The 13,978-nt window shown below is 49.4% G+C and overlaps 1 protein-coding gene across 15 annotated transcripts in view; it reads left to right on the forward strand.

Moving 5' to 3' along the window:
* ACOXL (acyl-CoA oxidase like) overlaps nucleotides 1-13,978 on the forward strand; it is a 360,313-nt gene that overhangs the window by 279,702 nt on the left and 66,633 nt on the right. For 7 of the 15 annotated variants that reach the window (XR_011525903.1, XM_070572146.1, XM_070572144.1 and 4 more), the window contains one exon: nucleotides 1,675-1,762. The exons of 3 other annotated variants lie outside the window; for them this stretch is intronic. Coding sequence is in view for 8 of the 12 variants with exons in the window: in XM_070572146.1 (XP_070428247.1) it covers nucleotides 1,675-1,762 (88 nt within the window). In the remaining 4 variants the exon portion in view is untranslated. Of the gene's footprint in view, nucleotides 1-1,674; nucleotides 1,763-7,532; nucleotides 7,724-7,992; nucleotides 8,138-8,399; nucleotides 8,664-13,978 lie in introns of those variants that run through there. 5 more of the 15 variants (XR_011525904.1, XR_011525901.1, XR_011525902.1 and 2 more) reach the window with 5 other exon arrangements.

A 13,978-nucleotide genomic window follows, 5' to 3' on the forward strand; every position in this document is an offset into this window, starting at 1 on the left:
TGAGGTCCCTTCCTCAGGCACGGTTCTACATTGTGCAGCCAATTGTCTGTCCCTGGTTCTCTCTAGTCAGGGCAGTGAAAGATTTATCTGCACACTGGGTTTTTAAAAAATTTAAAAGTGCCCTTGATTCTCTTTGGACACATCTGCACAATATTTTATCCTGCCTCTCTCCCTCCCATGTAATGGTAGGGGACAGCTAATACATGTTTAGGAGAGCCTGTCCTCCGGGCCCTGGTGTGGATTTCCCGGCGTTGTCTCTACAGTGATGGGTAGGGTTTGGGGACCAGAGTATTTGGCCAGCTCTTGTCCTCGCCTCTCCTGAAGACATTCTGCAGGCTGTCCTTTGAGAGTTTCATATCTCCACCTGACCTTTTCAGTGGTAATTGTGACACCAATGCAGAGAGATATTGATTCAGGGCGCAACATAGATGTTATCCTCTCCCTCGACTGTCATGCGACACCTGGTTAGGTGGGGACTCCGAGGCACGGGTGACATGGTCCTCCAAACTGTGCCTGCTACCACAGGTAATCATGCTCAATTCTACATGGGCATAGGCTTGCTGCAACCCTGTTTTTCCATTGGAGCACAAAGCACTCTGTTCCAAAGGGATTTTACAAAGTGGAGGCCTTCAGGCCCTGCGGGAACTGGAGAACCGTGGGAGGGATATTACCCTCCAACCACAGCGCGCAGGCTGTGAGTTTAAAACCAAGAGAAGCAGAGACACGGAGTCGAACTTTCTATTTGAGTGTTATTTCTTTGAGCAAAGAAAATTGCTAAAAGTTTAAATATCAAACCGTTAGGCATTCGAAACAAAGAAAGGTAAGAAGATACAAAGAAAAGTCAGAAGTGCTGAATTTAACACTCTTCTCGGGTCAGATAAGAATCTGCCTTTGGCTCCACCCCCATCACTGTAACTGCCGGCTTCGTGATTCGGCATCTTTCTCTTCTCCGTGCTTTTTCTTCATTCTTATTTTATTCCTGTGATATTTCCTCACTCCCCTCCAACTAAAAAACAAAACAAAGCAAAAAAATTCCCTTCATTAGAGTGATGGAAAGATGTTGTACACAGAATAGACCCACACAGGCTGTTGGTTAGATGAATAAATGATAGGAACGTCCTCTGAGTCCAGATTCCAGGTTGATGTGAGTTCCTCAGACATATCGAACACGGCCGTTCCTGAATGCCAATTCTGGAGATGTGACAGGCGTTCCAGAAACAACTTGAAAACAAATGGAAGTGCCTGCCTGCAGTGGAAACAGGGAGGGTGGGAGGTGGCTTGGCTTTGTTGTGGATTAGACGCGAGTCGTTAGTTGTGGTATTTAGAATTCTTAAGGCAGCGAATGACCAGATTGAACAGGCTCCCTTAATTTGAGTATGTGCTTTCCCCTTCAAATCATTTCTGGAACGCCTGTTACATCTCAAGAACTGGCAGCTGGTAGTGGCCGTGTTTGATATGTGTGAGGAATCAATACAAACATATAAACTGGGCTCACAGTACGCTGATGACATTTCTCCATCTAATGACTAGCTTTTGTGGGTCACAGAGGCCAGCCTTGCAACATGCCCACGCTTACGGTTGTCTTGAAAATGTGCGTATTTGCCATCTGCCTAAGTCCTCAGTTTGATTCTCTGAGTATCATCAGTGGTTGTTTTCCTTTTGTCCATTTGACAGGTGATGACCAAGAAGGAGGACTTTTTCAGTGCCTGGAACTCATGTCTCCATCACGTTGCCTCCCTGTCTCTGGCCCACATCCACAGAGGTCAGTTGGCCCTGGCTGTGTATTCATAGTTGAGCGGCTCAGAGGGATGCACGTGTCTAAGAATAAGTCTCTGCAGAGAAGGAACAGTCCCCACCCAGTCTGAGCCCTCGTGTTGAATTTAGGGCCCCCAAATAACATAACTACTAATCAAACAACACCGACAAAACCCAACGCCAAACCCCGGGAACAGCGCACCTAACCCAACACGACAATCTCCAGCCCTGCTGGATGGGAGCCAGCTGGCAAATGGCGGGCCCCCAGCAGTGTCCCTCTGCCCAACAATGACTGCCATTCCCAAGTAACCAGACCAGAGGGTGAGTGCACAGATAGAGGAGGAGCACTGCCTGGAGATTGCAAACACCAGGACTAACTACCTACACCTAGTCCCCAAACTAGCAAGAAACTAGTTCAACCTTTGAAAGCTGTGGTTTTCAACCAGAGATGATTGTGCCCTCCAGGGGACATTCAGTGATGTTTGGGGACATTTTTGGTTGTCACAGTTGAACAGGGGATGCTGGTGGGTAGAGGCCAGAGACGCCACTAAACACACTACGGTGCACGGACAGCCTCCACAACAAAGAATTATCCTGCCCCAAATGTCAGTAGCACTGAGGGTGAGAAATCTTGCATGTTCATTTTGACCTCAAAAGACCAAAATCACATAAAATAAAATGAAGCATTGAAAACACAGTAAGATCCATGAAGATATGGCAAATTGTGGCAATTTTTTCTTGAAATTGTTGTTTAACTTCAAGAATCATTAGTTTATTCATCACGATGCCCTTACTCCACTGGGGGGAAAGTTTGAAGAGAAAGGCGCTCGCTGTGCTTGTTGGCTGTGTGGGGTTTGCCATCACACCAGGTGCACTGCTCGCCCTGGGAAGATGGGGCTGGGTTTGGTCACCACCACAGCTCCGAGGCCAGGCTCCTGGTCCTAGAGTGTCCCCGGGCACATCTTGTGGGGTGGAATTCCTTGATGGGTTCTGTGACGAGTCAAGCCAGCAAACCACAAATGCCTGCATCCCACAGTCCAGTGCTTGGGACCTTGGCCAGCCTCATGACCAGGGGCTCAAGAGGAAAGACTAGAAGGAGAACGCTCAGGAGAATGTGCCAAGAGCACAGGTCCCTTATGGGATGGGAGCCCACAGGAGCACCACACCTGGAGCCAGCCTTTCTACCCAGCGACCACGCCCTGTAGTAACCATGGCCTCATTAGCATCCCAGATTCCGAGTGATTCCCCCTTCTGCGCCCTGGAGCAGGGAAGGAGGAGCAAGGAAAGGGCCCGAGGGTCAGAGGAAGGACAATAGCCTCCCTCCCCATGGGTCATTAAGGAACAGGATTGGGTTCCCTTGCTTGAAGATCGAGAAATTTTCATTTGTCTATGCACCCACCACGTAAGAGGCTCAGGGAAACTCTCACCTTCATCGAACTCAAAAATGACAGATAGATAAACCAGAATGCCAGTTGAAGCATCACCAATCAAAACCCGCCTGCTGAGTCCTCGGTCCGTGTTGCGTCCTCTCCGTGGGGGCTGTCCATGCGGAATCGATGATAATCAGAAGCTTGGCTGTCTGGACAGCTCCTGGGTGGGGGATCTGAGTGTCCACGCTCACCTGCCTGCCTGCCACACAGGTGGATCCCAGAGTTGACTTCCAGGACTGTCCTGGTGTGCTCGGCACCAAACACACCCTCTAAGAAAGATACGTAAACCGCCGCTTGTCTGTTGGTGGGTTATTTTTCAGATTTGTTGAACAGGCTGAAACTTCCCTGGAACATGAAACAGCACTCAAGACTCTCATATTGCAGGCGAGTAGGTCCCAGGCCTTCTCACCCGCTCTGAGTGGACTCCTCTGGTTCCACTCTCAGGGGTGCTCTGGCCCCAGCGCCCAGGCTCCTCCTCTGTTCCCCTGGACACTGACCACAGATATTGTCCTTCCCAGGACACGAGGATGAACCGTGTGGACTCCAGGTGGAAAGCTTCCGAACAGTCAGAGATGGGATTAAATTTGAAAGGGGGCATCAAAGAGTCACTGAACTCATGCCTTCACCTTAGTAACACTGACCATCATGCCTCTAGCAACTCATCCCACTTGTTGAGAGCATAATTAAGCTTAGTGTGAGGGTTGAAAACTTGGGCTCTAGAGTCAGGTTATCTGAATTCAGAGGCTTTATTTACCCCTACCAGCTGTGTGACTGTGAGTGAGTTAATCAACCTCTCTGTGCTTTAGTCTCAACTTCATTTACACAATGTAGATAATGTGATATTTCCCTCGTGGGGCTGTTGAGAAGAAACTTGAAAGCCCTTACCTTAGTGTCTGACCCATAGTTAGCATTCAATAAAAATTTTTTATTGCCGTTAGTTACTACTCTACAAAAACCTTGGTTCGCATAACCAGAGTGGAACATTTAGATCCTTGTTCCATAAGAGGAAGAAAAAGAGAAGGATTAGATTAGGCTCCAATGTATGAAGTCTTAACGTCAGGAAGAAACATCAAGGATCTGATGTTGCAACAACAGCAAATCTTTATACGATTTGGCCGTATAAAGTAACAGAAGGAAAATAATCAGCATGAGTTCAATGACAGCATCTAGAAATCCCGGGAACGTTTTGGACCAGAGAAACCCCTCCATCATGAGGAGGTCTGTGCGGACACCAAATGGGTTCCAGCAGATGGAAAGTGCTCAGCACACACGCCCAGGGAGGATGTGGTCAGCACGTCCTTCCATTCGAATCGTGCGCTCCCCCTCCAGCAGAAGTCTCGAGGGGATGGGACAAGAAGGAAAAGGTCACTGTCTTCAGTGACTGGGGGCCCAGATGCTGCCATTGGCGACTTCAGGAGCACCAAGGAGGAGGGGAAGGGTCAGTCTAAGGAAGCACAGACCTCAGCGTCACCCAGATGGTGACAAACTCAGAATCCAGCCCTTTTTATGAAGAACTGATGGAAGAAGCCTTCCTTCCGGTGTCAGTATCTGTGTGTCACCTAAAGACTCAGGAAAACCGTGTTTGAAGTAAAAATGTTAAGCAGTCTCTCGTGGTTTCTGAAGTGGGGTGTAACCATTGCAATGATAAATTGTTATTTTTCTATGGTACCCATTTTTATCTTGCCCTAGAAAGAGCAGTTCTGAAGCCTGCTGGTGTCTGAACCCCTAAGGGCGTACCAATTCCTAAACAAAAAAGAGAAACAAAGCACTTTTATAAAATGAATTATATCCGCCGTTCTCCACCTCCGTGCAGAACTGTCTCATGGTTTTCTCCTTCTCACGGTTTGTGAGTGGTTCTCATTGTTCGGTAGGAAGTCTTTTTTCTGGTTCTTAATAAAGTGACTAATAATGGGCAATGTTCGCATTCAGAGCGGGTTGTAATGATAATTAGAATGTATAAGCAGTGTGGATTTCTGCCTATCGGAGGATTAATTTTAGACTTCCCTCAGGGATGTTTTGTTTCCAAACGAGACTTCCTTTGTTAATAAAAACGTGATCGCATGCGTTATTAGAGCATTATTTCTGTATTTGATCCATGAGTGCTCATCCTAATAGTCTTCCTGGGACCAGCATGTTCCTCCCTGTTGTTAATGGGTCTGTTCTTTACACAGACTACACTCGCCTTGATTCAGTCCTGGCTTTGGCATTCATCTTCTAGGAAATGATGGGAAAATACTTCCTCCCTCCTTGACTGTGCATTACATTATGTGAGCTCAGAAAAATAAAATGCCACCGCTTCATCCAGAAGTCCTGTGTGAGGTTAGGTACTGGTTGTCCCTTTACACTCAATTCCAGAGGTCCCCAGGACCCTGAGTCTCCCCAGATTGAAGGGCATAACCGACCTCTGGGGTGGAACCGGAAGTTGCCAGTCAACACGTCTTGTTCTTTGAATAACGGGTCTGTGCAGTGGTTTGCTGTTAGGCTGGAGGTGGGGGTCTGGGAGGTGGGGAAGGAGGGTGAACGCCACAGGTACTGTGTTGGCTGTGACAACCCGTGTGTCTTCCTTGGGCCTCGGCACCCTCTGCCAGGTGGGACGAGCTTTGGAGCGTCCCAGGGTGCCCTGAGCGGGTGGTCTGAGGAAGCGTGGAGCTTTGGGTACTACCATTCCTGCTGCGGACCTCTCTCCCTGTCTAGTACCTGGTAAACATGTGGGTGTTAAAAGCAGGCAGAGATGGTCTAGTGGTTAAGATTCGGCGCTCTCACCACCGCGGCCCAGGTTCATTTGCCGGTCAGGGAACCTCACCACCTGTCTGTTGTCATCCTGTGGTGGCTGTGTGTTGCTGTGATGCTGAAAGCTCTGCCACCGGTATTTCAAATTCCAGCAGGGTCACCCATGGTAGACAGGTTTCAATGGAGCTTCTAGACTAAGACAGACCAAGAAGAAGGACCCGGCCGCCCACCTGAAAAAAATTGGCGACGAAAACCCTATGAATAGCAATGGCACATTGTTTGACACAGCGCAGGAAGTGAGAGGATGGCACAAAAAGGCCAGGCAGGGTCGTGCTCTGCTGTCCACAGGGTCTATAGGAGTCAGAATCCACTTGACAGCACTAATGGCAAAGAAGCAGGCAGGGGGCTCGAGAGCCAAGAGTGGGCAGGCATGATTTGCCCCCAGACCCCTGCAGACCAGTATCTTGGAGACTCTGACGTTGGGGAAGAGAAGGAACATCTCCTGCTTCCTCTGTCCCCATCACACAGCTGAACCTCAGACCCGTCAGTGCTTGAGGGGCAAAGGTGCACCTGGGCGCTGGGGGTCTCCATCTCAGAGTTCCTGATGGCTGGGAGAGGCCCATGTGAATGTTCTGCATGCTCTGCAAGAGTCTCCAGGCCCCCAGTGCCCGAAGTCTGGGACGATGGAGAGGCGCCCTCTGGAAACCCAGAGGTGGCAACATACAGGGAAACAAGAGAGCGAGAACTCATCTTCCCACCGCACTTGCACAATGTTGCTTGGAGGGAGAGAAGCGAGAGAGGAGGCTAGACGGAAGTCTGAGCGAGGTACCTGGTGCGACGGAGACCATTTTAAACAGGAACATGGTGGTACTTTGCACTAACATAAATGATGGCTCCTAAAATAAAGAAGAAATTCGACGGAACGCGAAGCATTGCAGCATGTAAGCGCTCGGCACAGTGTGCAACTTTGCCACATTAGATTTTAATTTTGTGCCTTGTCAGCAAATAGACACAAGAAAAGAGAGAGTTGTAAAAATGCAGCCCGCCCAACCTCGTACCCCATTCCTGGCCTTTCCCACACGGGAAGCTGGTGTGACAGAGCACGGCGCCCGGCGTCACTGAGTCTGTGCGCATGTGTCTAGGGAAGAACTCTTCCATGACGCCATGCAGGTTGCACCTATCGTCATGATGTAGGGGTTTCTCCCCCAAAGTCTTGCTTTCTCCCCACGACCGCATAGATGAACTTACAGTTTGGATCAGCCAGACCCTAAGACCCCAAGTGCTGTTTTCTCAAGAAGTGCTGTCACACTGCCCTTGCTGGAGGCCTGAGCCCCCGAGAGCCTCAATCACCCCAGAACCTGGGAGCATGTCTCCGAAGAAGGCCGTCTTCAGGGAACTCTGCTAACTCACTGCCCTCTGAAGGAGGTGACGATTTATGAGCTAGTTTAATGACAAATGACCTGAGGATTCTGTTGCACGAGGAAGAGGGGGACAGAAGGAAAGAGGGAAGGCTGGTTCTTGAGCGATGTTGCTTTGTGGAGGACTGTGACGAACAGAGCTTAGCTGCTGTGCTCGACCCAGGTGCTAATCAGATGTCACTTGTCTTTCGTGTCCCAGGATGTCTGCCGACTGTAATGACACTGCCGTCTCCGTCGATGGAGCCTCTCCTTTGTCCCAGGGCCACACAGAGAGCTGGCTCTTGTCATTTCTTTAATGTCCACAACCTCACAAAGCCTGCTGAGGAAACTGAGGCTGGGAGGGGTGAGCAGTTGCCTAAGACCCCGTACAGATAAGTTGTGGAGCTAGGACCTGCCCCAGGGCGGGCTGACCCCAAAGCTTTGCTCAGAAAGCCTTTTTAGGCATCAGGTTTTGAGTGACGCCCTCCCTCCCCAACTCCCCCAGCTTTCCTCCCTACGGATGAACACCAGAGAACGGGAATTCTAGCGTTCTGGAACTTTCAGAGGGGTTTTTGTATATTTCTTTAACACATACTTTCCTACATTAAAGTTAGCCTGCTGTTCGCTCCTCTTACTGGGTTTGTGCCTGAATAATGCTTCTTATTCTTTCTATCTCACAGGCTTTCTGTGAGGATTAAATGAGAAAACACATGAAGAAGTGCTAGGGCCTATGATCCTGAGGAGAGCTAACTCCCAGGGAGGGCTCAGAGCATCAAGCTCTGCACAAAATATGATGGATGGAGCACTCGTGACTCCCCCACCAAGGCAAGGAGGAAGGGACTGCTATCTACCCAATTTCCACCTGAGGAAGCTGAGGCACAGAGAGGTTAAGTAAATTGCCCAGGGTCACAGAGCAGAAGGAGGATTCAAATCACAGCAGACTGTTGCCCTCTGCCCACCTTGTGGAGCCCCTAAGTGCTGGTTGGGCTGAATCTGGTAGCTCAATGTTGCTAAAGCGGCAAGGAAAATAAGCCCTCCCCACTTTTTAAACATGATTTTTTGCTCTTTTGTTTCCACTGTGTGACAGAGGTACATGGAAAGTGACATACCGTGAGGATCTGATCTGCAGTCCACACTGACTTCACAGCTTCAGCACCTAAGTCGTTTCCAAATCAGGTTAATCAGTACCCAAGTTGGCAGGTGGAAGAAACATAAAAAGTGAAAAAAGAAATAATTTTTTACTGCGTCCCTCTACATTGTGAGTTTTCTGCTAGGACTATGAATTAGAAGACGACGTTCTAAACTGCAAATAAAAATAGAAGCAGAGGAACTCTTATCATAACAATTCTAGGTATGATTTTACGTAAAAATACGATCCTGTATTATAAAGTTAAACATATTTGCAATAAATGTAAATTTAAATTTAGGTTTTAAAGGACAGCGTGTTCTAATCTCACAAAACATTTAGCAAATAACCTTTGAGTTCACATGAGCCACCCACACAGAAACCAAAACGAACTACAGAAAAACGTAGAAAAAGCAACTGCCTGTTGACAGCCAGATTTTCTTTCAGCTCTTGGAGTTTTTTTGTCTATAAATAATCCGTGTGTTTCAAATGTGACCATTTTCTTTAAAGATGTCTCCTGGTATGTTCTCACTTCAGCGTGTTTTAAAAATAAGAATTTAATGTGTAAATAATGGTGACTATTGAGTTTTCGGAGGGGAGATTGTCAATATACATGCTTTTTAGATACTATAAGTGTCAAAATGAAGTATTAAGATGAGGGATTCTTTCTTTGGTGCATCTATTTATCGTTTATGAAATCTGGAGTTTGATAAATCGCCAGAGATAAAAACATCATTTTTAACCTATCGTCCATTCCAAATGTCAGCACGAAAAATACTGCTGTGTTCCCTTTTCGTGAATTTACCTCTCTCTTTGCTGATGAGTTATGAGATTTTATTTGCAGACAAAACACAATGCTCTATTAACTTGAAAATGATGGCTTTTACTCAGAAACGTGAGAACTGAAAAGAAAAAAAGGCATTTAATCCCCTGAGATATAATCATTTAACAAGGTTTGCTCTATGCTTAAAGTGGCATAGAGTGTTAGATGGAAAATGATCACAGGATAACCAAAAGCGAGGTTTTCATGGGCATCTCACCTTCCTTTCTGCCCTGAGGCCCCCTGAGCTGGTAGGCAAAGAGGATATTGAATACTCAATGGGGAAATTTCATTTCACATCATTGGAAGTAGAGATCGATGAATCTCTTGTGATTTTTCCCCCCTGAAAATCAGGCAGAAATTCTCTCTTCGTTGCCAGCCTGGACAATAAAATTCCAACAGATTTCTTTAGTTCTAGGTGAAAATTATGCTGTGTCCAAGAGTGCAGCCCAAAGGACCTGTAGTCCAGATGGCACCTAACCTCTTCTTCCTATGAACGGGAGGATAGAAGTGCATAAACCAAAAAAGTGAGTTAGTCAAGAAAACAACATGGCAGAAAAGAAAGGCTTTGTAAAATAGCTGGTTCTTAAGATGTAATACAGTTTCTTGATACAGTGACTATTCTTTCCTTGTGCATATTTTATAGTTCTTAATTCTGGAGAAGTTTAAGACAAATTAAATTTGATGCAAACTCATTCCAGACCATGGCCATGTGGTTGAGCTGTTCTGATAATTGCTATAGAAAGCTTTTTTCAACAGCTGGTTAAGGAGACACTCAGGTCCTGTCTTAAGCACCAGAGGCGCCTCAGGTCCCAGCTGCACAAGGCTGGTTGCAGCTGTGGGAAGATGACCTCAGTGTGCTTTGGTCTTTCCTCTTGCAAGAAACATGTAAACCGTGTTGGTCCTAAGGCGTGGGATCAAGGTATTGCCTCAGACTGTGGGACCAAAATGGCAGAAGATCTGTGGGAAGCAGAGACTTGCTCTGTATCTCAGATTCCGAATGCCCCATGAGGAACAAATCTGGACCTGCTTCGCCAGAATCCAGCATCTACTCAGTTGTCCTTCAGAAACAATACTGACGTAGAATGCTCTTTGTTTACTCCTTTATTCTCCCATCATCATCCAACAAGCTTGTGTTGAAAGCCTACTGTGTGCCAAGAACTGTGTTAAGTGCTGGGGATGAACTATCCAGTAAGAAATGGCCCCTGCTCTCAAGGAGCGTTAGTCAGAGCTGGGATCAGGGTTACCGTAGACCAGGTGCTCTGGGAGAACACAGGAGAGACTTAAGTCAGACCCAGTGTGTGGGGTCCACATGGCTCCCCATTAAGTCCCAGGCAGAGCAATCAGCAGTAGAGACCTTGCCTTTTGAAGGATTGGTTGGATTTACCTGTATTGAAAAGGTGGAACGGGCATTACAAGCCAAAGAAAAGCAAAATAGGAGGCATGGAATGCATGGATGGTTTGGGAAAGCGCTTGTGGTTTGGTGTGTCCGGAGTGCAGGGCAAACATGGACAGTGAGAGTCAGGGTCCCACAAGGCCTGTGAGCCGAGTCTGGGAACTTTCACTGCCAAGCTCCAGTCAGTGGGGGTCCTGGAAAGATTTAGAGTAGGGGGAGGCAGGACCAGATTGGGGCTGTAGGGAGATTTCTGCAGCTATGATGTGGAGGGGAACTGGGACCAGGGAGACCAGGTGAGCCTGTCCAGGAGGGAGCAACGAGGATACAAACTGAGAAGAGATGGCGGCAGGACTGGAACAGAGGAGAGGGTTCTGGAGATGTTATGGGAAGGAATCTACAAGACCTTGAAAGTGATGGGATGTGAAGGGTGAGGTAGGAGGAAACATGAAGAGTGACAAGGGAGGGCTCTGGCACCAAGGTAGAGATGAGCAGACAGCATCAGATTCAGCTTGGACATGTGACTTGTGGGGAACCTGGGGTCTGTAAGTGAGATGCCATGACAGGGGAATGGCAGAGAGGCCTGAGGGACACAGAGATCTCCAAGTCCTGGGCAAGAGCACCATGTCAAATTGAGAGAGGCATCCCCCCAAAGTGGAACATGGGAGTCAATGCCATGTCCCAGGCCATTGCTCACAGCCGTCCTGTCCATTAGCCTCATGATTTAAGTGCTCTATCCAGATTCCACAGCAATTGGTTTTCCAAAGTTGGTGGACTCCTGTTCTCTTGATGGATTGGTGGGGGGTGAGAAGTGACCTCCAGCTGAGTGTCACTGTCACAGGTCTTTCCAGGCAGGTGCGAGGGGATGTGCGGTGGGTGGGCAGTCCCATGGGGAAGGGAGAAGATAGGGCGATAGTGGCCACCTCCAATGGACATCTCTCTCCCTGCCTCTTTGTGCAGAGCAGACCCCAGGAAGCAGCCCTTGACCATAGTGAGACAGGGCCACATTGAGTGAGGAAGTGCTCCATCCATCTGAGGGTAGGCAGCCTGCCTGCACATGGGAAGACCGTGGGTTCCAGAGAGCGGAGTCTGCATGAGCTGCGCCCTCCTCTCTCCCTGAGTGAACGGCCACGTTTGCCCCAGGGTGAAAGGGCTCTACCCCGGCAAGTCGGTGACGAGCGTGCTCCCTCTTGTGACTTTGTGCCTGAGCCAAAGACCACAGATGGCTCTCCTTCATGACCAGCTTCGTAGGAAAGAACCCAGAGAAGAAAGATCAGACGGACCTGCAAGGCTGCATGCTTGGACGGAGGGAAGCCACTCCCTCCCGGGGCCCTGACGCTGCAGACAGGGTTTGGCCCTTCACAGCCCTCCCCCCTCCCTGCCGGAACTGCCCAAATGTAGAACTTGGCCGCCAGCTATCCACATCTTGCTCCCATGGCTCAGACTAGGATCAAGCCTTCCAAGATGTCAACGAGACCCCATCACTGCTCCCATCTTAGGGCCTGGCCAAACTGGCATTTTGCCTGCCTAGAGAAGTGCAGTCTCTGCAGTCCACACTTTCCTCCTCTGTGGGCAGAGTTCTTGCAGATTTCAAAGGAGTTGGGGGGAAAAAAGACTTGTTAGTTTATTTGCTGACAAAGTCTTTAGGACCTCTGATTTGCAAGACTTTGGGCGAGGCTTATAAATGACACTTTTCAATGTAGTAGAGGGAATGAGATGTGAACCCAAGGGGAAGGTGATGAGCCTGTGAGAGGTACAAGGAGCCTGCAGACATCACAGGACTCAGAAACAGTCTCACAGAATGTCCCTCGGTACTGGGTCTTGAAGTACGAATAGGATCCCAAAGTTGGAAATGTGGCAGCGCCTTCTGGGAGGAGGCTACAGCGTGGACAAAGGTGAAGGTGACACAGAGAAGGGCTTGTTCAGGGAATGCCAAGGCCCCTGTTCTACCAGAAGGGCAGAGTTCGGGGGAGAGGCCGGGAAACAATATTGAGAGACGGAGACTGGAAAGGTGGGCTGCAGAGGGCGATGGGTGTGCTGAACGCTGCGTTACAGAGCTCGGGCTTTGCTGGACAGACAATGGGAAGCCGATGAAGGGACTGAGCTGGAGAGTGACCCTCACACCCAGGCTCCCTTGAAGGAAATCTTCTTGGCCCCAGGGCCCATGATACATTGGAGAAAGAGACCCAGGTGGTGATGGGTGGAGGGTAGAGACCAAAGCACATGAGTGTGGCCAGCAAGCAGGAGGACAAAGATCCACAAAGAGGCAGTGGCACTGGGAGCTGAAAGGAGCATTTGCATTGGAGAAGCAGAGGTCCCATCCCCAACCTGGAGGAGGCTGTCCCTTAAGAGGTGCTGTGGTCCCAGTACTCAGGACGAAAATGTGCTGAGACTTGGTTCCAGAGAAGAGGCACCCTTTGAGCTCCTGTCACGCTCCCAGACGTGCTCATGGAGAAGGGGGAGTTGCTCCTTCTGTGCCCTGCCTGCTCTCTGGAGCGGATCGTGGGAGCTGGAGCGAGGAGCGGGCAGGCACTGCTGGGCCAGCAGCCACAACAGAGCCGGCTGGGGCAGGGGGGGTGCAGAGCGGGCAGGGAGCCACGGCCCTTGCCTGGCCTAGAGGGCCCCCAAGGGCCAGCCCCACACCCTTTCACCACGTCTCAATGGGCAGGAGGCTGGAGCTGCCACAACTGCTAGTTGCCAAGAAGTGAAAAGTCCCTGTTTGCCCTGTGTGTTGATTCTGAAAACAAAGCTAGAGTTCTTTCTGCAAAGGCAAAGCCTTTTCTTGCTCTCTCACCCGCTCTTTCAACATTTCCCTGTTATGTTGAGAAGAAGAGGTGGGTGGGGGACTTCAGAAGCCCAGAGTGACAGACAGTTCTGCAAAATAAGCTGAGAGCACCACTGTCACACACAGGTGACAGGAGAGAGCTGAGGGACAGCCACCACCATGTTCCACCTTGTGCCACAGAATAAGCAGAGGGCCACTGGTCTGGAGACTTGGGCATGGGTACCAGGTGAGCCTGACCCTCGAGGCCCCAGGGAGAGGCAGGACTGGGCAGAGGTGTGGGTCCTGCTGCCCCTGGCGCCACAGAAGGGTTGGCAAGTGTAGCTTCATTCATCCAGAAGGCCAGGTTCAAATTTAGAATTCTCGGGTTCCTGCAAGTTTCGTGAACTCTGCAGCTTGGGGAGAAGCATCCTGCCTCCTCATCCACTGTCCCGACCCCCAGCTCCATCCCACGTGTGCATCCTCCAGGCTAGACACCCAAGGTCTGTCTACACCCCTGCCAGCAGCTGCCCCTTGGCCACGCTGTGGGTCTAGAGGTACGCACA

This window comes from Equus przewalskii, chromosome 14, assembly GCF_037783145.1.
Source record: "Equus przewalskii isolate Varuska chromosome 14, EquPr2, whole genome shotgun sequence".
Classification (NCBI taxonomy): Eukaryota; Metazoa; Chordata; class Mammalia; order Perissodactyla; family Equidae; genus Equus; species Equus przewalskii.